Genomic DNA, 26,811 nt, shown 5'->3' with positions numbered 1-26,811 from the left:
CAGCAAACGATATGTCCAAAAATCATCGAGAAATTTTAGTGTGCATAGCTCATATTTATACTTACTTCCTTTCATTAGCATGTTGCTAACAGGTGTAGCACAAGCTTGACTTCAAAAGTGAACAATGTGTTGATATTTGTGGATTTTCCCAAGTTTTGGTTCCTCGCCACAAAATTGATTAACTTGCCTGATTTCTATATACGACGGCATCTAACAGCCGCTAAAGCATTACTGGTCGAGCATCTTGAGCTGAGTTCAGGAACTTTTTTGCTAATCGGGTGCTACGCAATACTTAAGACCCAAAACGGTTCCCTACAACGTCTGAAGTAAGTCACAGAAGTTCAGTCTACCTTTGATCAATAAAGACAATCTTACCTGCAACTTTAAAAACCAGCTCCTCACATGATTGAAAAGTAGCCTCTCTCAGCAGGCCAGAGCCTGACTGTGAGACCAGCAGCAGAAAGTATAACCCTGGGAATGTGTGCCATCTTGCATGATAAATATCAGTGATTTGCTCCAGGCTTCAGACTGTGACTCACAGGAAGTAACTGTTTGAGTTGGTTTGCACAGATGGAGACCATTCTTAGTCAACATTCACATAAAAATCAGCCTGGGCCCTTTTCGTTTAGTTTTCTCTTTTTCCTCATCTCCTTTTCATTGTGTGCAGAGAGCTGAGGAGCTTTACTGTTTGACTTGGTGGGAGACAACACCTTTATTTGCTTGCAGGATCTTTGTGAGGTTTTCCTTCAAATTTCACAAGGATCTGCAACTTTTCACGGACACGAGTAAGCCAGACCTTTTAATTTACGATTACACAGAAGTCAAATGATTTATTTTAGTTTATACGGGAATTACAGTTCAGAGCAGTGACGCAGTCCTCTGACGCTGATATAATAGTGCATGTGAAACTGTTTTTCTTTTTTCTTTTTTTGTCCAGTTTTGTGCTCTAATGATGATGTGGCATGGCAAGATTTAGGCTGTGGCTACGAGCATTTATTGGTCTAAGTTATGAGGACAGTCATGAGTTTCTCCTGGTGTGCTTTACGTTGAGTTTCCTAATAATTATTCTGTCCACTGTCTGCCTCCCACTGAGAGACACGCTGAAGGAGGAGGCTTAGAAAATCTTCACATATGTTGCTTTAATGTGTGAAAGTCGCCTGCAGGGCTCCTCTTACTGCTTCAGTATGTTTTTCTGCTAGCAGTGGAACAAGTATTTAGATCTTTAACATCAGAAAAGGAGGTGATACGGCGATCTGAAAGTACTCCATTATGTCTAGAAGTGTTAGATTAAAAGCTTTATTAAGAAAGTGAGCTTAAGTCAAAACTGTTATGATACTAATACTGAAATACTTCCTTTATAATGCAGTTTTGTTACTGATATTAAAGCAGATGAAGAAGTCGGAGATAAATCATGTACTTCTCAAGTGTGTCGCACTTTTACAAACTAATCATATGGTTGTATGTTATCTGTATCTATCTTTGGGTAACTTGTAGCTGTTCGGTAAAAGTACCGAGCCGAGACTACGGGAAAAAAGGAAACAGACGAGTACTTGGGGGGATTTTTAGGTTTTTAAAGCGCTCATTAGAATGTGTCTTCAAAATTTTCAGAATTTCCCGTTTATATATTTTTAGGGATTTTGGGATTTTTCTTAAACAACATTTAGCAGAAACACTACAGGTTAAAATTCCAACAAACCTCCTCAGCTGAATATTTGACGCTAAGTTTAAATTTTGTAGGTTTTCTGAAAGTTTTATTGCTGCATATTGAAAATTAGCATATTTGTTAGAATGCAAATGTTTTTAATTTAATGCTTATTTGCATATTTGTCAAAACACAGTTGTAAATACTGACTAAAGCAAAGTCTTCATTTTTCATTTTTGCATTAAAGCAAAAGGTCGGAACTGATTCCATTTTGATTTGTTTCCAGTCATCATTCGTCCTACAGTAGTAATGTTTTAAGGATTAAATCTTTCTATAAAACAGGTTTGGAGTGATATATATCAAACGCTCGTGTAAAATCCTAAACAAGAAGAAAAATGGAGAGTTAGGAGTTACTTAAATGAGGATTTCTGGCTCCAAATATGAGACTAATGCATTTTAAGAAAGCTTCTGTTAATGTGTGTTATTAAATTCCATTGTTTTTCCAATACTGTTCGAACAGAGATGACCCTGACACTTGTTTGGGAATTGCTTACATTATGAGAATGATCTTTTGTATTGTGTTATAGGGCCAAGTTTATAAAAGTGTATGTATAGATATGCAAACGAAGCATAGTCTCATTAGACGTACACTGACTTCTGAAACTGGAATGTGTATTTTGGACATATTCTTTCCATTAGTGCAAGAAGATACGTTATGGAAGCAAAATAGTTCAAAAAGTTTTTGAATATGTTTTTTTTAAGTTAATTTAGATGTACAGTCTTTAACTTGTCGGCCTCTTTTGTAACCAGGACAAGTTTAAAAATGTAAATCATCAGGGGATAATGCATTTGACCTCATTTTAGTGAAAAGAAAAAGGCGTCGCTGACTTTCTACAGTTTACTCGGCATTATTTTATCCATATTTGAGTCCGCACACTCGTCATTGCTGCAAGAGCTGAAATTCGAACTCAGCTGGAGAATAATAAGCGGGGTGAGGGCAGGGCCAGCTTTACTTGTTTTTCAGATTAAGAGAGAGCTAACTGGATTATTTGTAAGAGAGCTGATGTGAAAATCTATTTCTGCTGATGCTTGGTGAAACAAAAGGCTTAGCTGTAGGTAGCCTGCTTTGTTACTCAGCTGGGAAAAGACCTGAATCTGAAACAATCTATTCTTATTCTAAACAACTGTGTTGCTTAATTGTTTCAGAGATAAGAAAAGGGCATCCTGCTGGTACGTTTAAGTCCTCCTCTTCTTTCTTTTAAGAAATCTATTACCCAGGGGTTTTGCCTTTCTCTTCACTTTCAATTCAAACACTTGTAGCTTTAATTCACCGAAGAAATTATTTATTCCACAAAAGATTTTCTGTCCTACGACAGGGCAGTGTGTTTAAGGAAACACACAAGGAAAGGAAAGGCATATTGTACTCTGAGTCTTCCTTTTACCTGCCTTAGATTTTATGTGCATGAAGGTTGTAATTAGCTTCTGTTTTATTGCCTCCTTTGTTCTAATCTGCATGCAAGTTTTAAGAAGGAATGATTTCCTTTTTTTCCTGAAATCTGCAGCTTTTTTGCCGTTAGGTGCTTTTCATGTAGGTTTTCATGTCAACAAAGCCCCAAACACATAATTATGAAGCTTTTATGTGTAAGAAAACAGCAGCTGAGGGGATGTTTTATTCTGTGTCCCTGTTTCTCTCATCCTCCTCTAAATGGGTGCACCCTTTGAGTTTCCTCATACAGCAAAAGTTTACAAATATTTACACCTATTTTATGTCATTCTGCACTTTAACTTTATTTTGTCATTTTTTTTCTACCTTAGCCAATTTCCTCTTTTCTGATCCCAGCCCACTGGTATCATCACTTTCCTCATTTCCAGCTTGAAGGCGATCCTGACACCCGGGACGTCATGTGAAACCATGAAGGACAGGAGGCAATAAGCCGGAGAATAGCAGCAATCTTCAGGAAAGTTCTCCATTCACTCTCACTCCCGCACTTCTGTGTCCTCTTATCCAGCCTTGAAGATAAAGAAAAAAAATCAATACAGAAACACAGTGTTAGATAAAAGCAGAAAGGGGGGAAAGAGCCGAGCCAAGTTAGGTGTAGTGAATTAAAGCGATCAGAAATTTCCCCGACACTCAGCCCTCAGTCTACATAACCTAACAGCCCTGCCTTGGTGCTGTCTGTCACTCTGCGCTCTCCGTTCAATCCCTCTTTGTTCGCTTTTGATTTCTTTTTGGTCTATTCTCCGTTTGCTTTGTGTTTTGGGATGAAGAACCAGATCCCATTCAACCACAATAACTGCTGAGTGAAGGTTTTGGCTATTGCAGGGGAGACTGTCTGGGTCTGAGTCTCCATCTCAGCTTTGACGATTGCTGGATTCTCTTAAGGGACGTGACCGTGTGGAGTCATCGGGCCTCTTGTTTTAAAGCAGAACTAGCAGTTAGAGATGGTGGTGTTGGCTAGTCATTCCATAAGACTATTTCTCAGCATTTACTGGATGGATTGAAAAAAGCTTTTGCACAGACGTTCATGGAGGACCCCAGAGGAACATGAATGTCTGACTTTATTCAGTTTTACTGAAAAACTGAAAAATCTCAAGAACTATTGAGGCGATTGCCATAAAATTCTGAACCGAGCGTCATAATCTAAAGTAAATACGCATGCTAGCTTCTCACTTGTCACCATTAGGTTTAATCAGTATTTGTGATTGGCAAATGTTTAATTAGGTGAATATAAACGCCAGAACATGCTAACTGCTAATGACTCCACTGTGACTTCACTTTAAAATACACAAAAGTATTTAAAATACACAAATGGTTACTTTAAGTTTTTTGAGTACGTGTTAATTTTTCATGTAATTATGTTACATGAGTACAATGTAAACCATTCATTTTAATGGAATAAATCTATGATTGTATATATTTCAGTAGAATTTCTGTTTATGGGGGCCAAGAATAGTTTTTGTGTAATTTGACATTAATACTTTTATTTTCTGTTTAGTTCATTTATGCAATGACATACTTCAGGAAAAGCATGATTTGGGTTTTTAAAAATCGGTTGTATATTAGTCAAGTTAAAAACTCAGACTGTATATAAAAGATGGCTACAACCACTGTGGCCTCAGCAATCTGGAGTCACTGTCTTTGCACCAAGAAAACCAACTTCACGAATGACTGAGAAATTGAGGTACATCAGGCCTGCCACAGGGAAACAGTTGCTGAATGTCATTCACTTTATGTGGTCTCCTGTCGCCGCGTTGCTTCCAGTGTGGGTGAAGCTTAACGCTGAGTATTCAAAATGCAAAATAAAAACTAATGGGTTATGTCAAATTAGCTACTGTAAGCCCATCTTTTATATATAGTTTATGTCTAGGAAACAAATTCCTTCTGTGTACAACAATCGTTTCCATATTCTGGATTATAAAGGTGAAAGATAGTTGAGTTAGATGATACAAAAGATCTCCAATGTGAGCAGCTGTGGTTTCATCCACTTTCGACTATTACTGACGATTTCCTGGTGAGGTCTAAGAATTGCATATTTTCATACATTTGGAAAAAGTGGGATCAATTGTAAAAATTAATTCCTCATCATCATCATTGTCAAAAAAATGTTTACTTTGGTTTACGAACAAATATCTACCAGAGATGAACTCCATACTCTGCTCAACCTTTAGTCTAGCACAGGGGTCGGCAACCCTAGGCACGCGTGCCACACTTGGCACGCGAAGGGTTAACTGATGGCACGACCATAGCTGGACTGGCCATCGGGCATACCGGGCATTTGCTCAGTGGCCCGATGATTTTTTATTTTTTTATTTTTTTTTTGTAATGGTATGAACAATGAAAGGTGGTGGATTAGCCAGATGCTGGTCGGTGTGTAAAAATAACTCAAGTTGTTTGGTGGTGGCTGTGCTTCCTCAGATTCAGTAAAATTAGCAAGTGGTGGAGGCCAGCAGGTGGATGAGGGAAGGGGAGGCAGGAGGAGGACAGCCCCGAGGCAGCACCGGTCCGAGTATCAGGCTAACTGAACTTCAGGTAAGAAGTTATGACCTGCAGTCTATCTGGGTCAGACATAAACCAAGTTTAGGTGGAGTTTATTTTCGTTGTGCTGACTTTTTACAGTCAGTTACAATAACTCGTACTGTGTGCTAGCTAGCATGATGGAGTTTCTATACAGCTGGTTGGGTGCTTTGATGTTACTGATAGTGAACTTTATTTTATTCATAAGGTTAGTTAGTAGAGTTGCCAACCGTCCCATAAAAAGACGGAGTCGTCCCGCATTCAGAGAAAATATCATGCGTTTCGTGTTGAGCTGAGAGGGGACGCAGTTTGTCTAGGATGGAAAAAGAAACAAAGCTGAAGTTATTCTGTCGTTACGCTGCACAGCTGCCTCTTCTCCTCTCATTCTCTCACCTCTCTCTCCTGTTGCTACTTCAATCATGAAACTGATCAATGATCAGCTGATCGGCTTTTCTCTCTCGTTTGTTTATCGCCCACTTTGCACCAGAAAGAAGAAACCGCCGGATGTTGTGCTAAACAACAGCAGCACGTTTAAGCTTGATCAGCTGTTGTTAGAATTTATTTAATATTAATTTCTAGTATCAGCTGATGTTTGCTGGAGCCACAGCTGCAAAAAAGCTGCTGGTCATGATATGGTTTGGTTATCTGGTGAGAGGGAAACATGAAGATGAAACCAGGAGATGTCCTTACTGAATCATCAGAGCTGAACAGGTGATGGAGAAACAGGTTTACCTTTTAGGTGACAGGAATGAGTTGAAGGGAAGTTATGAACTGTTTCTGAGAGACAAATAACACCAGGATCTGTTTCTAAGTAGCTGACAGCTGGTCTTTTTTTTTGTTTCAAAATAGCTGATAACTATTCACTGATAGCTGCCAACATCTGCAAACAAATATGATTCTATAAAGTGGTTCTATATATTGTGTAATTGTTCATATAGAGCATTATTAAATTTATTGCTAATATGGCACATAATATGGCACACTGACTTCTGAGAAAATTTTAAATGGCACTCGCCATCAGAAAGGTTGCCTCCCCTGGTCTGGCACCTAGTTAAAGATGTACTAAGATGGCAAACGTGATGAACATTGTACCTGCTATTTCACAGATTTTGTCTAAAAGACAAAAATGTCAGACTATACAAAGACTATACAAGACTAACACTATGCAAACCTATGGGAAATGCCATTAGTAATGTAATTACCTTCATATTACCCTATTTATCTACTGTCATGCTATGGTTAGCATTTAAAAGAATCACTTGGCCTGAATCCTGTCTCTACTATCTTGACTTCTTTTGTTTTACATGCTTCTTTTTCAAATCCTGTGTGTCCACTTGTATTTTCACCCCCATCCCCTCTTTCCCGCAGCCCTCTGTTCCTTCAGCTCCTCAGGTACCAGATCACATCGACAACTGATGAGTTGTAGCAGATATCAGGGTTGTATGTGATGCTCTGAAGGGTGTATTTCAAAAGGGTTTGGGGTCATATTTCACTGTTTCAGGGCTGAGGTGCCGTCATGTATTAATTAAAATCCAAATACCCCTATTGATTGTGTTATCAGGCTAGTGCAGCCTGGGCTTGCTGTATTGATCCAGCCTGTGATTTACGATCATTTTCTAGAAAAATCCCTTTGTGTGATTATATGAGGAAACAGAGCCTGAGTGAGTGCAATTCTTTTAGAGATATTATAGAGCACAGTGCCAGTGGTGGAGGGCTAAACAGACTGCCACCCTGAAGCCCCTCACAGGAGAGATATTTTCAACTAGAAAAATTGTTATGATCCTGTTGGTTTCAATGAAAAGTAAATCAAAGGAAGCAGCTGGCTCCACACACTCATGAGTTACAAACTGCGGCTGCTGCCTGTGGCTTTCAACATTGCACCTCTTAGATAATGTGGGTAATTTAGAAATCCCACCCTATTAATGAGCTTGACTACATTCCCAAAATATACTTTTAAAACTCATTCTCGCTCGTGGGTAAAAACATTGCATAATTACCTACAAAACACCTCCAATTTTCCCCTTCTTTTAGTTTAAAGACGTGCAAGTGTGATCTGAAAACTTTAACATTTAACAAATCTGTCATTTACAAAACAAAAACCTTAAAAGTAAAGAACAATATTTCCACACTGAGTCAGTGCGCTGTCACTGTGAAGAAACACTACAGTCATAAATCAAAGAAACTCTCTGGCATGCCTCCTGAGCTGAACCACCTCACTTCAGTGTGCTATGGCGAGCCATATGCGATGACTTTGTCAGCAAGAAGGCTGTAAAACTGACAATGATTGAGTAAAATAAGCCGCTTGGACAAACATTTTCATGATGTCATACGTTAACTACTTGCAGCACAATGCTGCTTGTTCCAAAATACACTGAAAATACTGTCATTCACAAACAAACACAGAAGGACAACAGACAACAGTCGTAGGCCCTGACAAGGACTAAGTGTGTGTGTGTCAAATTTCTAAATAAAAGTCCTTTTTTTTTTTAATCAAAGACCAATATGATGTAAAATTTCAGAATTTTTAAACTAAACCTTCATTTTCACACAGGAACTGATTTAAAGTGTGACAAAGTGGGTGAGAAGACCATTTGTCTACATTCTTAGTTAACATTCTTGTTTTGATTTAACCATATTTCACATGTAATCTGCAATAGGCAAACATCTACTATCCCGGGTTTGTTTATGTTCTGCACTTTTACAGATTATATAACATCTTGGTTTAAATCAATTCATACAAGTTTGTTAAGTTAACAAGTTATTTCTTTCAACTGTTAATTTGTATTGTTTGAACTTACCTTTACCTACCTGTCTTCCAGAAGCAAAAGGAGGAAATGTAGTTCTACTTCCTGCTTTATACCTTCTGGGTTCATCTGAGGTCACAGGAAGGGACCAAGCGCAGGAGGGGAAGAATTCTTATAATTTAATAAAGTTGATTTTAAAGGGTTTATAAAGAAATAGATTTAATGTTGTGATATGTATTGATTACACCAGAGTTTATGTTGCCAGTCAAGAGGAGAAAGTAGAGGATGAATATAATCATGTTCATCTCACCTACCTACTGAATGGAATAGTCCAGAGGAGAAAGTGTTTGATTAAGGGGACTATTTAAGCAGACGAACTCAGGTGTTTCGGAAGAAAGGTTCAGGTCAGTGTAGATGTGTGCAGTTTGACCTTAATTTCCGTTGATTTAAGTTCAGTTATGTTTATTTGAATTGAGTTAATTATAGAGTTGAGTTTCTTATTTGTTTCTTTGTAAATATTGTTGGGCCACAGAATGGTGAATAAATCACTTGCTACACTGGACAGCATCAGTCTCCTGCACTTCTTTGACCGCTTAAGTCGAGTCCTACCACATAAAGCTACTATTTATTTTTCTGTTAGTGTCCCTGGCTGTTTGTGATTTTGTGGGTCAGGTATCGATGCTGTGACATCCTGGAGCTCTGTAAAGATGCTGACCGTTTTACTACGTACACCTGTGTGCCTGAAAAGGTGGCTGGCCACTTAATTAGGCACATCTGTGACCGCTTTATTTGGTACACTTATGTGCCTAATTAAATGGCTGTCCCCTTTATTAGTTACACCTGTGGTCACTTTATTAGGTACACCGTGTGCGTAAAAACGGAGTCAGCCACTTAATTGGGTACACCTGTGCGTGGCCACTTTATTAGGCACACTTGTGTACCTGGCCACGTTTTAGGTACACCATTTTAGCCATTTTAGGTAGGGTGTATGTGCCATTTTATTGGGTACATACACCCTACCAAACTTTAACCTCAACCTACAGGAGACAAAGCAACGATCTCTGTGCGTAGCAACAATGCAACAGCAATTTCTCCAGAAACTGTACAGTCCAGTTTTTCCACTGTATTTGCTGGGCAGCTGTGATATGTTTAACCTTCAAGTAACCCAGTGAGGTAGTTTATGACCCCAGCTGATATTTCTAACAATAAAAGATGTTTTCTACTGTACCACAATTTTTTCAGTCCATTTCTGCTTTAACTTTTTATAGTTTTTAAAGGAATTGTCCCATTGGTATGGTGAGAATAATGGAAAGTTATGTAGGCATCAAGTTTTGGTTTGTTTTTTTTAACATCATAAGCTTTATTTTAACACAATCGTTCCCTTGTAATTACCACGTTTTAATGTTTTTCTCTGAGCCATGGCTAACAGATGTAAGAGAAGACAGGAGGCAAATACAAATGCCTGACAATGAAAACGGCTCTACTGAGTCAGAGTAACCTCTTCATGCATAACAAAAAGTATTGTAAAAACAATAATTAATGGCTTATTTTAGAATATCAGTCTTATATCAGTTCTTATATAAAATATAAAAAGCTAATAAATCACCTCACTCTGTCATTTTAGTCACTACAATAAGTCAAAAAAGGCAAACAATAGCATCCTCTGGTTACATCCTCACATATTTATCATACCACAGAACATATGTGGCTCTTACTTTCCTTATTAGCACAGAATGTAATTTGATCTGTAGATTTGTCCATTATCAATGAACTTCTTAGGAAATCAGGCTTAGCTAAAAGAGCTTTTAAAAGAATATTTGAAGAATTTAACACCAATGTCCTCCTAAGCATGTATTAAATTATTTTAAGACGATCTAACAGTCTATCAACTTCACTTTAAAGCTCACTGTAAATCTTCTGCTCATATTAGGATCATTAAAAATAACATTTTAAAAACATTTTAGTGAGTTTAACCAGTTTTTGGCTCCACAATCACCACCACGTAGGCCAGTCAAGTTTCAGTGAACACATTGAAGCTCTTTAGGTAAAAATCTGTGCATAAACATTTTTATTATTCCCTGCAGATTCTCTGCGAGGCTTTTCCTGTTAGTCAGTAAATACCTCAGTATGAATAGATAGTTTCAAAGTCTTGCCGTGTCTTTCAGCCTGATATATCTCTGGAAAGTTTTGCATTTTTCTCGTGGCTGATCACTGTCTTCAGGGGCCATTAGCTTGTCATATCTCCATCTGTGGCCTCATGCTCTGTACAGCAGCCTTCACATTCCTCAGTTGGCACCGGCTGATGAGCCGCTGGTGTATCTGCTCCTCCTTTTAGTTGCTAGTAAATCGCTGCCTACTGTAATTTTCATACAGAAAATGTGGCTGCAGAGAAGCTTCTCAATTCTGAAGCATCAAATTGTAATCTTGGCGAGTACGTCGACCTCACTGTCAATTTCTTGCTCACAAATGACTGATACGCAAATGTGCAAAGAACTTAAACATTACAAATGACAGATTTTAACTTTCATTTTATATTAATTCAAACATAATAGTGTATTTGGCCTATTTTCAGACACGCAAACACTTTGTTATATTAATTGATATCTTTTCCAAGTTCTTGTGTAGTGGACAAAACATGAATGAATGTAATCTGTATTAAATGTGATGTTGTTTTTAGGAGATGTGCTTGTTGATTTGTTGGTATTTATCATTTCCAGGCTCCTGAAAGAAAAGAAATACCTTCTATGTTATTCATGCCATAGCCACTGATATCACATTTCCTGTGTTTTTTCAGTTGTTAGTGGATTTCAGGCTAGAATGATTATTACTGACTATAACAGCCCATGTTTGGAAATTTAATCCTTTTCCTCATTTATATCAGATATTTTGGCATATAATTATAGGCGGGTACGGTTTGATTTGTACAACAAAATGAACATTATGTAACACAAGGAAGCATGACACAAAAAAAGAAAACCATGAGTCACTGGCCCTGACAGCGAGGCATCCGGTGGTAATGGTTTGGGTCCTTTGTGCCATGATGCCTGGTTTCTACAGATGTGATGCTGATGCCTGGTTATACCAGCCCACATTTCTGCAGGTTTAAGAACTGAGTATAACATTGAATTAAGTGGCAAAACGTCATGTTCATAAATCCATGTGATGAAAATTATAGTGGACAAAATCTGCAAATCATCTGTGAGTTTCTTGCCATAACCCCTCCCTTAGTTACTTACTTCAGTGGGTCCAAATCTGGGCCCAGCAATTTTGTGGTGCAGTACTTGTGCCAGTTTTTTGGCACCAGCGCAGGTCTTTTTTTTTTACTGGAAATGCAAACAGCTGGTTCTAGATTTGGCACTGGTACTGGATTGGTGGAAAAAAAGGTTGCAGGAGGAAATTAAGGTTGAGCGCACATGAATACATACTTGTTCTGAAAGATCACTTTTAACTGTGTTCTCTTCCAGAACAACAATGCCTTCATCCGCATGAATCAATAGTGGCTTAAAAGTGTTGTGAATCATGTGATATGGCCTTTAAAGTCATGTTTAAAAGGTACTCACTGATGCTGTGGTCCAAACCAAAACAAAGGTACTTTATGTTGTTTTCTTCTTTACCCATCCTTATATGCTATTGCTGTATTTTTGCAGTATTTACAGCTTTAAAAGTTATTTTTAGACTTCTCTTCATTAAATAGCCTGGAATACTACTGGTCAGTTGTTTTTCCAACAAAACCACTGAAAACAAAAATTCTACTGAAATCCTGTGTAATAGCTTCATCCAGGATTCAGGACCTCTTTGTTTCTTAAATTAAGCCAGTGTTTGTATTGCAATCTAACACCACAACTCCACTTACTGCTGCCCCAAAATTAACTGGAGACTTCTTCTGCCCTGCTGAAAAAAAGCGAAGCAGTTTTAGCAGCATAGGTCGCCAAAATAGCATCATGAATAACTCCCAAGTGCCTTTTTTGTTTCATTATTAATTAAGTGATTTGTGTATTTTTAGTGTAATTGCTTACTTTCAGCACTTATTTATTAATGAATATAATTTATTTAAGTGGCTCAGCTGGATTACCTTTCCTCCTCATATTAAACAATATAAACTGATACATTTGTTTGTCTAACAGATGTTCACAATGATTAAAATCAAGTGGTGCTTCGGGCATAGAGTGGAGTCTGCACGGGTGGAGGCCAAGTTAGAATCTGGAAGAGATCATGGTCAAGTAGTTGCTAGTTTGATTTTGTGTGCTGACGCTGGTTACAAAGAATCAATATCGAATCAAGGAGGGTTGAGTTTCTAGATAAGCGTTCTCGGCCACTCTGGCTATTCATCATAAGTCTGTAGAAACCTGATAGGTCAGAAGAAATTATATTCGAGCAAGAGTGGGGCCTCCTTATCTCTCTATAGCAGGGGAATAGGAGACATGCCGATCAATACCAGGCTGTTGTGTAGTACTTGCAATTATCAACAGCTGATTCTGTCGTCCCCCAGCTGCATCTTTTAATACCACATAATTACAAGTTTGGGGACAATGTCTGGTGAAAGGGGATTACAGCTTTGCTGAAGTATGCTTCATTCTTCTCCCAGCTTTGAAATAGCTACAGTCTGTGGAAGGGTTTCAAACACATTTTATTATACACCTCATACTCTTGCATACTTTCTTTTTTAAAGGATTTTTTAATTTATCGATAACTGAGCTGGATTTAAGTTTAAACTCTGGTCTGTATTGGCTGCTATTATGTCAACCAACCGGTAAAACATATATACAAGCTACAAAAAAGGTGTATTCAGCCTAGTTTTATTTTCAAACTGAGCTCATCTGGGTTTATCTTATACACTTCCCTGATGCTCACTCGAGGGAGGATTTCTTCTCCGACACATTTTTCAGTCTATTATGGCGCCAAATTGTGGGAGGTCGTAACAAATGAAGCAAGGGCTCCAACACCTCCTGTGGTATCCTGGCAGTAGCCTATCGCAGGCGGCTGAAGGGCATCTAATGATGGACCGGAGGCGGAGGCAACAAGGAGAGCGCCGGTAGCTCGGATAAACCAGGGATCTCACTTCCGATAGTCACCAGTGCAAGATCGGATCTACGTACGACCTGAGTGAGATTTTTACGCACAAAGTTTGACTTTACGCACGTATCCAATCCTGCGAAATCTGATCTGTTAGGGAGTTACCTCTTCCGTCGCGTTGATTCTGGGCTTGAGGCAGTTTTAGGTGTTCAGCCTATTTTCTCTGAGGGTGCTCCTGCTAGTGTTACGCTTTTGCCGCGAGTGTGTGTGAGGGATTCAGCTGGGACATCGAGCCATCCACCTCCCGAGGAGTCAACTCAAAGTGGAATGTCTAAGCCAATCCAAGAGCTGAGAAAGGAAATAAAACAATCTTAGACTCAAACGGACTATCTAAAGATGCAGCATTTGACCACAGAGTTAAAACCAAGACCGTTCCAAAACGCTTAAGACTCTCAGGAGTTCAGATCGGACTAAACCATGTTGGCTGCTCGGAGATGTGCGTAAAATCAGCCGCACACCGGACAGGAAGTGAACTAATTATTATTAAACACCATCCCTCATTTCCATATCTACCGTGAGTTGGCTGGACGGCAGCCAATCACCCATCGAAAGGCAGCTAGAGTCGTAAAAGCATTATCCTTCCTCCATCATAATTACACTGACATGCGCAATCTGCACTCGGGCATCAACACCATCCTCCGATCTCTTATTTCACCGAACCCGCTCTCCACGAAGCGTCCCATTCGCTGCTTGTAGATGATTCGGCGAAAGGCAGCAGCGAGGCGCACAAACAGATCAACATGTCCCGGCGAAAGCAAGCCAAGCCGCAGCACCTCAAGTCAGATGAGGAGGCGATACAGACCGGACTGCTCTGCAATAATGGTAAGTGTCCGGGGAGCTTTGGACGACTTTTCAGGGGGGGTTTAGGCTGCTGCGTGAAGAAGAACTGTCGTCTTAGACGGTTTATTCAAAATGATTTATTCTGTTACAAAAAAAACTTTTTAGGCAATTTGTAAAATAAAATAGAATGCAAATTAATTTAAACAATTTTACTTACCATTTTCTGCGGAAACACACCTATTATTTTAGCATTATTTCTGTATAACACTGTTTAGCTTTCAAGTCTCATTAGGGAAACTTTTTAAAGATAAAATCCGAAAAAGTTCATGATTTGATCACAAGGAAGCTTTTTTCATTTAGTTTTAACTTTACTTTGACTCGTGCAGGTCGAGATTTAACAGCTGGAGAAGATGTTGACACAATATGGAGTAGCAACTGTAGACTGAAATCTTTTAACATTTTTCTTTATGAACCAAGTTCAATGTAATAGTTTATTTGCTTGGTGTTTAAATGTTGAAGAAACAGGACCTGCTGTGAAGGACTGCGCCGAAACAAAACCCCCACATGAAGCAAGAAACGCACGGAAATCTTATATTTTGTTTCACATTATGTTCATATTTTATTTTATTGTATTCTTTTAATTTGGGGGGCAAAGTCCTCCTGCCAACTATTAAACTTTTAATGATAAACATTCATATTATAAATCAAATAGAAATAGTCTTAAAAGAGGCTTCTTAATAAAGTAAGACGTTTAAGTAAGTCAAGACCCTTTTTTAAATATATATGTATATTGATTTAAAGTTTTTAATTATAACATTAGGGAAGTCCATGAATAAAATAATGACTAGGGATTATCAGCGCATTTCATATCATTTGTAAACAGAACAAAATCATTAAAACATATGACCATCCCATGTTAGAGTACACTATAACTCTTATCTTGTATATTTTCAGTGTCAGGATTTAATCTGGTGTGCTTGCAGGAAATCCTCATTCAACCGTTTAATCAACAAAGAAGCTGAGCATTAAATTGTATCAGCATTAATATTTTAAGTGTAAATCAACCTTTAAACTGCTGGAAGAGGCCAAAATGTTTACTGAAATTTAACAGAATTTTAAAATTAATCTTTGGCCTCTCAATTTGGTGCAGAATCAGCTGAAATACTTTTACATTCCACCAGGGACGTAAATATAAATTCATCCAAATAATGCTGATGTAATATCATTCATTTGACTTATTTTAATTATGTTAATGTTGATGGAGGGTTTTTTATTATTGTTTGCATAACCCTGAAAAGTAAAAGGCCTGTAAATGAAAAAATCAGCTTCACTGGTGGAATCGCAATTTTTATCATCATTGCCGTTTTTGTTGCGTATTTTTCATTGAATTATATGTGACTTTGTTTTTATGCGTGGCTGTGAAAAGGTGTCGAGTGTGGAAGAGGCCCTCCTGACTCGGGCCCTCCCACCGCCCTCCAGCCAAGCAGGGGGCTCCGCCACTATGAGCTGGGCTTTGATTGAGCCTGCTGACTTAACCTTTGGCAGCATCACCCTGAGAGGGGCAAGTGGTCCATGTCTGGATCACAATACAATTAGTACATCTGAACCATTGACCTCTGCGACCCAGAGGTCGCGCAGAGAGTCACAGAAGCATTAATGCTGGGCTGCGAATCTGTTTGCTTTTCAGCTGCAGCTTCATGATTTTTTTCCCCCTCTCTCCTCTCATCGCCAAACCACACAAGAAACCAACATAAATCTGTTTACTGTTCCTGACATTATGGATTGAGTGAGGGTGACATTTTTAAATAAATTCCCATCACGTGTTATTACATTTGGAAATATATTTAAAGGTTTAAATCAAATCCGATCTTTTCTTTGTTTTCATTGGAAGTAAATCTTACAGAGAGCAGACAAAATCCTGTGCTAAAACAGTGGAAGTGTTTTCACTCCTGTGTTTGCTGAATCGCCCTGGTGATCCTCAGACCACCCACTTTGTGAGGCAAGGACTCTGATTATTTACCCATGACAAGTTTGACTTTCAAATAGATTTTTCTACTCTGCTCTGGTTACACTCTTACTTCTTAAACTGAAAAAAAGTCTGTAAAAAATTCTTTTTATAAAATCTCTGACGTGCCACATTTGGAGCTACATGTCTATAATAGGTTAGTGAACTAATTTCCTCCTTAATGCAGACATTGTTCTGCGTGTTTGCGTGAGGATTTGTTCAGTGTGTTCGTATAATTGTAAATATAACAGACGTCTCCGGCTGCTTTTAGCTCCAGCACACTGGGAGTAATTCTTTTAGGTGGTGAAATGTGATAATTGGAGTTTATTGATTTAAGTCGGAAACACAAACACACACGCGTGTGCACACACACACGAATTATGTGCACATATGGGGCCACACAGACACACGTTCGTGTCAAATTTAGCACAAACACACATCTTTCAATCTAAAATTATTTAAAATTCACATTTAGTTTGCTTAAGGAAAAAACGCTGACAGTCCCTGTGAACGTGTCTTTAACGTGTGATGCTTACAAGAATGGAAGTTTGTAAAGATACTCAGTTAACAAAATCCAATTACAGTCGTTCCTAATCCCTGAAAATATCCATCCGTCTAAATAGTCAGTTTTTAAAAATTGTTATCCTTAAATTAGTGTAGCAATACCCGGATATATGTGCAATAATTCAGTAGTGATTTCCCCAAAACTTCCCATCTGGCATTACTGTCTGTTTCCTAATGGGGCAAAACCTGAACAGATGCAACAGTGATCATAAAGTGTGAAATCCTGTCATAAGGAATGTCACATATCAGCTACTGAAACGGGGCAAAATGAAATGAAGATTTCAAAATAAAGAATTGTGCTAAAATATGAGAAAATACATCAGGAAAAGTCTGGAAACGAGGACGACAAGGCACGCTCTTACGTCCTGTTCACGTCAGGGTATTTTTTAGTATTTTTATTTTTATATGTATTTTGTATTTTTGGTATTTAGATGCATGAAATACAAAAATAAAAAAGAGGTGTTGCTGATGCAGATTCACAGATGTGTTCCTGAAGAAATTTGAGAAGACAATTAAATTTATCAGACCCTGAGAGCGAACACGATGTTTTAATAACAATCAGGGTATAACATGTGTTTCAGGTTGTGTAGATTATTAAATGTTACAACAGTTTTTTTAAGTTTAGGTTAATTCACTTCACTTTTTCCAAATAGAAATTTTGACAAATATGTGTTTTCACACACTCTTTACTTTTACTTTAATTTTACTTTAAGTGTGAGTTGAAAACTTCTGTCAGACACTTAAAAGCAGTCTTTTAGAGTCACGTCTCATTAAAAATGAACACACACTCCACAGCTGTAAACTTTGAAGTAGCTGAGCATGGTCTTTGGTTAAATGCAGTTTTTTATATTAAAAATAAACCTTAAAATGCCCCAAACCTTTCCTCCTGTGGTTCATAATTTCTTCTCACATACAAATGCACGTGTGTGCATAACGTTTACGGCACATATGCAGTTTAATCTAAATTTGTTTTAGATAATTCCTTGACAAACCGTCCCGTTTCAGCTTGACATGTTTGTTATCTTTGGACGCTGCAGGGTGTCTTGTGGATTTCAACGTTCAGTGGAGTTAAACAATGGTTGTCCGCACAACACGAGATTGGAAAGATGGACTCACCGCTGTGTGTGTGTGTGTGTGTGTGTGTGTGTGTGTGTGTTTGCGTGTGTGCGTGTGTGTGTGTGTGTGCGTGTGTGTGTGTGTGTGTGTGTGTGTGTGTGTGTGTGTGTGCACGCACGAGTGAGAGGGGGAAGGGACCATAGGTGAAAGGTGATATAGAGAAAATTCGTCCCACCGACGAAACATCGGGACATTCAGTTATCAGTTTCCCATTCTACTCTTGTTTTTTTTCCTTCTCAGGGATTTTGGCTGGCATGGAGCGAGAGAAGGCCAATGAAGACAGTGAGGAAACACACATCTGTGATAAATGCTGTGCTCAGTTCTTCACTTGGACCGAACTGTTAGAGCACCACAAAGTCTGCACTGAGGATCCCTTGGTGCTGATAGTGAAGGACAGCGAGGGGATGCCTGCACCGGAGGAATCTCCTGTCGGGCCGTCTCCAGTTCCCAGCGTAGCGTCCAGTGACTCATCTGCTGCAGAGTCCACGGATGCCGGCTTTGAGCTGGGAGAAACACTGGTGAATGACAACGACAGTCTGGATAATTTGGAGGAAGGGAGGGAGCGGGATGAAGCTATGGAGCTTGAACATTGCCCACAGGACAAATACACTACAACGCCTAGCCCCCATCCCCCGGATTCAGCTGAGTCCACTCCTTCCCAGATGTCTGCAGCTGCCAGCTACAGCATGCCGAGCACCAACGTGACACTTGAGATCCTTCACAGCACCAGGGTGGCTGTTGCCCAGTTTTCCCAGGGGATCAATAGCAGCGGTCCAGGAGGGAAGGCAGCTTCAGCAGCTATCCCGGTGATCCTGGAACACCTGCTAGCTCTGCAGCAACAACAGGTCCACCAGCTGCAGCTTATAGAGCAGATCTGCAGCCAGGTAGCTGTCATGAACAGACAACCAACACAAGCAGCATTAAACCCAGTCTCCAGGTCCCTGTCTTTGGCTCCTAACCCTTTCCCCTCACAAGGCATCATCCCTCCTCCCGTCCTGCCACTGTCAGGAACGATTCCCTCCGCCATTAACGGACAGGCGGCTGTTTCTTTGTCTTCTGTGCTTGAAAGGTCGCAAACCCTGCCCTCACAAACTATATGTGGACAGCCCACATTTAAGGATGTCACATGTACCTCAGCCTCCTCAGAAAACACGACCCCATCTCTCTCCAGCTGCAGCAGCAGCAGCATCTCCACGTTGCTGCCTCCTTACACAGGCTCACACACCAGCAGTGTTAGCAGTACTCAGACACTGAGCTCCTCCAGCCCCATTTCGCTGGCACAGAGCAGTCTACTCAGCTCTTCTTCTAGCCTGCCATTTCTACCTCAGAGCCCCCCCAGCAGCGTCATTTTTCCCAATCCCCTGGCTAGCATTGCCGCCACAGCTAATGCACTTGACCCTCTCGCAGCCTTGATGAAGCACAGGAAAGCGAAACTGCCTAATGTGTCCTTGTTCGAAACGAAGCCCAGCCCAGAGGAGCCCTTCTTCAAGCATAAATGCAGGTTCTGTGCCAAAGTGTTTGGCAGCGACAGTGCTCTGCAGATCCACCTGCGCTCCCATACAGGAGAGCGGCCCTTCAAATGCAACATCTGCGGCAACCGATTTTCTACAAAGGGGAACTTAAAGGTGCACTTTCAACGGCACAAAGAGAAGTATCCTCATATTCAGATGAACCCCTTCCCAGTGCCAGAATATCTGGATAATGTGCCAACAAGTTCTGGGATTCCCTATGGAATGTCCATCCCTCCAGAAAAACCTGTCTCCTCCTGGCTGGATAGCAAGCCGGTTGTAGCAACTCTGCCAGCCACTCTGGGTCTTCCGCTTTCCTCCACTATTACTAGTATCGGCGGCTCAAATGACCCTGTAAGTGTAACACCATCTGTTAAATCTTCCTATGAGCCAGCTCCTGGTGAATGTGTATCTGTGTCACCTAACCACAGAGGCAGCGAGGCTCGTTTCTCTCCCGTTTTAGAAGCCTCCAGTGTGCTGAAAACAGAGGGGGTGCACCTGCCCCAGAGCTGCACCAGTAATCTGAGACCCAACCTTGCCTCTGAAACAACCAGCACCACCATCCCATCTGTGACCACCACACCTGAACCCATCGCCTCAGCATCTCCTGCCTCCAACTCTCCTTCTCTCTCATTAAACTCAGACGAAATAAGACTCCCATCGTGTGGCCTCCTGGATTCTATGCAAACATCTGAGACCTCAAAGCTTCAGCAGCTGGTGGAGAATATTGACAAAAAGATTACAGATCCCAACCAGTGTGTCCTCTGTCACCGTGTCCTCAGCTGTCAGAGCGCGCTCAAGATGCACTATCGCATCCACACAGGCGAAAGACCCTTTAAATGCAAAGTGTGCGGCAGGGCTTTCACCACCAAAGGAAACCTGAAGACTCACATTGGCGTTCACCGAGAAACTCTCCCAGTGCAGGTGCAACACTCGTGTCCCATTTGTCAGAAGAAGTTCACCAATGCTGTTGTTCTTCAGCAGCATATCCGCATGCACATGGTTGGTCAGATTTCAGAGTCAGCCGCGGTGGACGGGCTGCAGGAGGTGGACAGCAACGTGTCTTTCAATGAGAACAACTTTGACAGCCTGAGCAGCAATGGCAATGACCTCATTGATGATATTTCAATGGAAGAGGATAATGAGGATGGTGAAGAGGAAGTGGAAAATATGGAGGAAGGCGCATATACATCTAAACCCTTAATCTCTGATTGTAATTCTCCCCCCAAGTCTTTAGCCATTGTGTCAAGTATAGCAGCTCTGGAGAGACAAATGAGAATGATTGACTCTGCTGTAAGCCTAAACCAGTCATTTGGTACAAAACCCCTAATTAATGGTTTTAAAGACAGCAGCCAGCTCAATATTGAAGGCGCTTTATCAGAGAAAAGGGTGGAGAACTGTAGTGAAAACAGCCCACATGTGTCCGAGTCCTCCTGTTCGCCTTGTGTATCAGCGTCTCCCTTTCAAAGCAACTCAGAAAGCATGACGATCAAATCACCGGCAGTTGACAACAGCAGGCCAGAATCCCAGGAGCCTTTGGCAGCCTCAGTGAAGAGAGAGCAATTTGAGTCTCCTGCCTCTGCACCAGCAGCTGCCCAAGAGCCGAGAGGAACACAGCCCGGCAAACTATGTGTGAAAGAGGAGATGCCTTACAGTATGTCATTCCAGCTGAGCAGAGAGAGAGGTAAGCTAAAAATGCCATGTAAATGTTTATTATAATAACCTTAAAAAACAGTTTAGTTTTGTAAAGATAACTTTATACTGCAGGTATTCCAAGCCTGATTACCAGCACTTCATCGGGCTTGATAAAAACTGAGGTGAATGGTCACAGTCAACCGAGCACCCCGATGGAAGGGCACCATCCTCCGTTTAGCATCCACATCACCCCAGCGTATCCGTCAGTTGGTAGCCAAGGTATGACCTCCCTGCTAGGCCCTGCGCCTCCTCGGCGAACCCCAAAGCAGCACAACTGCAATGTCTGTGGGAAGAACTTCTCCTCAGCCAGCGCCCTGCAGATCCACGAGCGGACTCACACCGGAGAGAAACCGTTTGTCTGCTCGATCTGTGGTAGAGCTTTCACCACAAAAGGCAATCTGAAGGTAGATAAAAACTGATGTTTTTTCTGGTGTGTTGTGTTGTGTTGTGTTAGGACCTTATCAAGGAAAACTGTTCCCTATTGCTATTAAGTTTTAAAAAGTGCACAGTAGGTGAACCAGGACTCATTTTACTGTGGTGAATATTGGATAAGACAAGACTTCCTGCAAGACGGGAATCCTTTAGACCAAGAACCTGGTTTCAGTTTTAGAGAAACAAAGCATTCAGAGGATCTCTTGTTCAAATGTGTCTAAAAGTAAAACAGTCCATATTGAAAAACAGAGACAGATGAACTAAACGAAAACAGAACATTTACCAAGCATACATATTCTTCTCTACATGGTATCTTTGCTTATAAGAATCCATTAACGCGAATTAGGAAGCATATCGATGGAAGCTTAAATCATGCACCTTTCAAAATAAAAGACTGCTTAGACTATACAGGTTTCTGTAGGATTAAAACTTTGTTCATCATTTAGTGCAACATCATACTAACACTGACAAAATCTCTGCTATTCACCACTTGGATCTTAAAAATCATAACTGATTATTACTTTTACTTCTTAAATGTTAAGAAGTATCAAAAGTAATTCCCATTAGAATTCCTTAGAACCCCAGATTGCACCTTCATAATGTTTGTTTTTGTCCAAAAACAAACAAATATTTTACAGTATTGAATAATCAGAAAGGTTTCTGATTAATTATTAATCAACAAATCGATTCTGGATCAAACAATAAAAACTTGCTGTTCAAACTTTTATTTTGTCAGAGCCTAAAAATGACGTTTAAATAAATGTATTTGAACCATCAGGGTGTGTTTGAAAAAAATCAAAAGATCTAACATGAATAAACTGTCAGCTGTCCTATAGGTGATATACAGTGGGGCAAAAAAGTATTTAGTCAGCCACCGATTGTGCAAGTTCCCCCACTTAAAATGATGACAGAGGTCAGTAATTTGCACCAGAGGTACACTTCAACTGTGAGAGACAGAATGTGAAAAAAAAATCCATGAATCCACATGGTAGGATTTGTAAAGAATTTATTCGTAAATTAGGGTGGAAAATAAGTATTTGGTCACCTCAAACAAGGAAAATCTCTGGCTCTCACAGACCTGTAACGTCTTCTGTAAGAAGCTTTTCTGTCCCCCACTCGTTACCTGTATGAATGGCACCTGTTTGAACTCATCATCTGTATAAAAGACACCTGTCCACAGCCTCAAACAGTCACACTCCAAACTCCGCCATGGCCAAGACCAAAGAGCTTTCGAAGGACACCAGGAAAAGTATTGTAGACCTGCACCAGACTGGGAAGAGTGAATCTACAATAGGCAAGCAGCTTGGTGTGAAAAAATCAACTGTGGGAGCAATCATCAGTAAATGGAAGACATACAAGACCACTGATAATCTCCCTCGATCTGGGGCTCCACGCAAGATCTCATCCCGTGGGGTCAAAATGATCATGAGAACGGTGAGCAAAGATCCCAGAACCACACGGGGGGACCTGGTGAATGACCTGCAGAGAGCTGGGACCAAAGTAACAAAGGTCACCATCAGTAACACACTACAACGGCAGGGAATCAAATCCCGCAGTGCCAGACGTGTTCCGCTGCTGAAGCCAGTGCATGTCCAGGCCCGTCTGAAGTTTGCCAGAGAGCACATGGATGATACAGCAGAGGATTGGGAGAATGTCATGTGGTCAGATGAAACCAAAGTAGAACTTTTTGGTATAAACTCAACTCGTCGTGTTTGGAGGAAGAAGAATACTGAGTTGCATCCCAAGAACACCATACCTACTGTGAAGCATGGGGGTGGAAACATCATGCTATGGGGCTGTTTTTCTGCCAAGGGGACAGGACGACTGATCCGTCTTATGGACAGAATGAATGGGGCCATGTATCGTGAGATTTTGAGCCAAAACCTCCTTCCATCAGTGAGAACTTTGAAGATGAAACGAGGCTGGGTCTTCCAACATGACAATGATCCAGAACACACCGCCCGGGCAACAAAGGAGTGGCTCCGTAAGAAGCATTTGAAAGTCCTGGAGTGGCCTAGCCAGTCTCCAGACCTCAACCCCATAGAAAATCTGTGGCGGGAGTTGAAAGTCCGTGTTGCTCGGCGACAGCCCCAAAACATCACTGCTCTCGAGAAGATCTGCATGGAGGAATGGGCCAAAATACCAGCTACTGTGTGTGCAAACCTGGTAAAGACCTATAGTAAACGTTTGACCTCTGTTATTGCCAACAAAGGTTATGTTACAAAGTATTGAGTTGTATTTTTGTTATTGACCAAATACTTATTTTCTACCCTAATTTACGAATAAATTCTTTACAAATCCTACCATGTGGATTCATGGATTTTTTTTTTTCACATTCTGTCTCTCACAGTTGAAGTGTATCTCTGGTGCAAATTACTGATCTCTGTCATCATTTTAGGTGGGGGAACTTGCACAATCGGTGGCTGACTAAATACTTTTTTGCCCCACTGTATAACTATGTTTGTATTTTGAAAAAGATTACCACATAACACTTTAAATGCCATTTTCAGGTTCATATGGGAACTCACATGTGGAACAATGCACCGGCAAGGAGAGGCCGGCGGCTTTCTGTGGACAACCCCATGGCTTTGCTGGGTGGAGAGGCAGTGAAGTTTGGAGAGATGTTTCAGAAGGACCTGGCAGCTCGAGCCATGAATGTAGACCCAGGATTCTGGAACCGTTACGCGACAGCTATCACCAACAGCTTGGCCATGAAGAACAACGAGATCTCGGTGATCCAGAACAGAGGCATCCCTCAGCTTCACCCCCTCTCGGCAGGCATGGACAGAGTGAGCACCGCAGGAGGTCCAATTACCAGTCTAACCAAGACAGGCATCGACCTGGGAAACAACAGACATTTTTCTCTGCTGATTGATGACAGTAAAGAAATTGGAATCAATTGAAAAAAAGACAAACGTTGTGAAATTATGCAAGTTATTATGGACATTAAAATATTTGTAAAACACCTTGTTTGTTCTTATGTATTATATATAGACTTGAAAAAGAACTTTTTATGACTCAACAGAGAATAGTAGGTTATTCACATTTTGCTATTTTACTTTGCAGTCATTTGTGAATGTGTTTTTCTACACAGTAAAGAAGTTGTTCAACTCATACTGTAATTGACAATTCCTTAGATGTATGGTTGCTCTGAAGAAGGGAACATATGTCCGATAATCAATAATGCAAAGAGTCTGCTTTCTCCTCCGGACACCTGCCCGCTGCTGCTACAGTGAGAGCAAAGCACAAAATATGCTCGTGAACATCCACATCTATGAACTGAAAAGATACGTTGTCAGTGTTATGGTGAGAAATTGTCTTTCTTAAACAACAGTCGGACCGAATAAAAATCAGAACACACCACCTGTATGTTCAGATCTATACGTGACACTCCTTAGTTATTACAGCACTTTTTTTTTTTTGCTTAGAAATCACAGCCAAGAATAAGCTTTTTCATTTACTTTTATCTCTTTCAGCAAGGATTTTTTTTTTGGCAAACAATAAAATGGCCCTCATAAACTAACAGCTTTAACAAATTGATTCTTTAGCTTGACTATATTTTATCATTTTAGTAGAACTGCAAAGCTACGTCTGAAGTTTTCAATTAAATCTAAAAACAACCATCAGTAATAATAATAATAATAATAATAATAATTGTAGTATTTAAACAGGTCAATGAGTTGTGTTATCTGTAATTATTTAAATCAAAGAAAATAACAGAAAAGTAAGTCAGCAGTCAACACTAGATTTCATAAAGGGAGACCATGTCAGCCAGTTTCAAATCAAAACTTTAGGAACAAAATAAAGGCGTATATTTTGTTAAGTAGTTTCTATAAATTCGGATTAGAACAGCTGCTTCTCAAATAATTTCAAAATCATATGCAAAATGCAAAATATACCACCTATTAAAGGTATCGTATCATCCTCCAAAGTCTTATTTTAGCGTAAGCTATATTTATTATTTCACTACACTGATTAAATCCGCGTGCAACCTTCGGTTACATCTTGAAAGCGCAGTTTTCGCATTGCTACATTCAGAAAAAGCCCACTTTGTTTATTTTTGTTTTTTTTGCACACACGCTGCGCAAAACAAGCGTTGCGTGAGATGAACCCCCCGCCCACCCAGTTTGTGCTCTCTAATCTTAAATTAGTGAAGCAATTTTTTCTTGGCTTGACATTCATCACTACGACATTTTTAAATGCCACGCGAATGCAGCACAAATCCCTACGCTTTTTGCGTGGCATCGCATAGGTACTGCCCAGCCAAGATGGCTGACAGCATCCCGTTAAATCCGGTGCGGAAGAACTCGAAGAGAATCCCGTATTACAACTCAGCCAGGCTTTCAAGGTATGGACGGGGTAGCTGAGCTGTTTTTTCTGTCTCGCACTAAAGCGACAGTCTTGTTGTCTGACACGTTTATGTGTTTTTGCTTTGCTTTTGCTTCCCGGGGCTCGGATCTGTGTACGGGGGTCGTGCTTGTTAGCTTGTTTTGCTAGTAGTGCTGTTGACAGCTCATTAGCGGTTTCTGCTTTGACAGCTGTTTGATTTTATCACACCGCCCCAGGTAAAGCTAGAAACCTGCGCAATATGTGCTTTTGTTTTTTTACAAGTTCCATAATTCAGCCTGTCAGTGTAGCATATGTTAGTGATAGTTATCTGCTGTGTTCCCTCGGGCTTTTCATTTAAAGTCACACGATAGCTGTGCTGGCGTACTACGTCACATGATATATGAAGATAGTTACTTTCTGTAGTCGTGATTCACCATCTTGCTCATCTTTCAGAATGGAGGAAGATGAGCTAACACAGTCCTCAGGGTGAGGAATGGACAGGAAGCGAAGTAGGCGCATAACAAGGTACTTGTAGTTCAAGAGCATCCACAGCAAATAGCTTTGGGTCATGTTAACGTATAGGCAAGTGGCTAATTAAAGGTGGAAGGTAAAACCTCGACCCCTGCAGGGTTAGAATTTGGTGGCCAAGTTAAGATTTAAGTAGAAAATGTCCTAGTATGTTTCACGTCCACTTGTCTCCTTTGGTCACGGCAAACATAATAAAAATTTCTCTTCTTCCTGTGGTGAAAAACATCTAGTGATCTTCTTTAGGATGACAATGCCTCCACCCATAGGGCACAAGGATTGGCTGGTTAGTTTAATGAGTATTAGAATGTTATAGTTTCAATAACACAAGATTACAACCTAGTTGAATTCCTATGGTAGATTTTTGAGTGCTGTACACCACT

The 26,811-nt window shown here is 40.3% G+C and overlaps 2 protein-coding genes and 1 long non-coding RNA gene across 7 annotated transcripts in view; all 3 read left to right on the top strand.

Annotated features, from left to right (window-relative positions):
- The first annotated feature begins 405 nt into the window (after window positions 1-405).
- Window positions 406-9,884, top strand: LOC145423470 (uncharacterized). The gene is made up of 3 exons (XR_013904514.1): window positions 406-785; window positions 3,458-9,193; window positions 9,236-9,884. It is a non-coding gene; the product is annotated as an uncharacterized LOC145423470 (long non-coding RNA).
- Window positions 9,885-12,844: 2,960 nt separating this feature from the next.
- On the top strand, window positions 12,845-24,937 carry sall3b (spalt-like transcription factor 3b). The gene is made up of 4 exons (XM_026156781.2): window positions 12,845-14,296; window positions 18,180-21,131; window positions 21,215-21,546; window positions 24,085-24,937. Exons 1-4 carry the CDS (start codon window positions 14,215-14,217, stop codon window positions 24,475-24,477), a joined length of 3,759 nt encoding a protein of 1,252 aa, XP_026012566.2. The 5' UTR covers window positions 12,845-14,214; the 3' UTR covers window positions 24,478-24,937.
- Window positions 24,938-25,387: 450 nt separating this feature from the next.
- atp9b (ATPase phospholipid transporting 9B) overlaps window positions 25,388-26,811 on the top strand; it is a 44,467-nt gene continuing 43,043 nt past the window's right edge. The window contains exons 1-2 of one of the 5 annotated variants that reach the window (XM_026156788.2): window positions 25,388-25,922; window positions 26,357-26,428. In XM_026156788.2, coding sequence (XP_026012573.1) covers window positions 26,397-26,428 — 32 coding nt within the window. In that variant the 5' untranslated portion in view covers window positions 25,388-25,922; window positions 26,357-26,396. The remainder of the gene's footprint in view (window positions 25,923-26,356; window positions 26,429-26,811) is intronic. The other 4 variants (XM_026156782.2, XM_026156785.2, XM_026156786.2 and 1 more) reach the window with 4 other exon arrangements.

This window comes from Astatotilapia calliptera, chromosome 22 (genome assembly GCF_964374335.1).
Source record: "Astatotilapia calliptera chromosome 22, fAstCal68.1, whole genome shotgun sequence".
NCBI classification, from domain to species: domain Eukaryota; kingdom Metazoa; phylum Chordata; class Actinopteri; order Cichliformes; family Cichlidae; genus Astatotilapia; species Astatotilapia calliptera.
The sequence above is the reverse complement of the archived record's forward strand: the minus strand, read 5'-3'. Positions and strand labels throughout refer to the sequence as shown.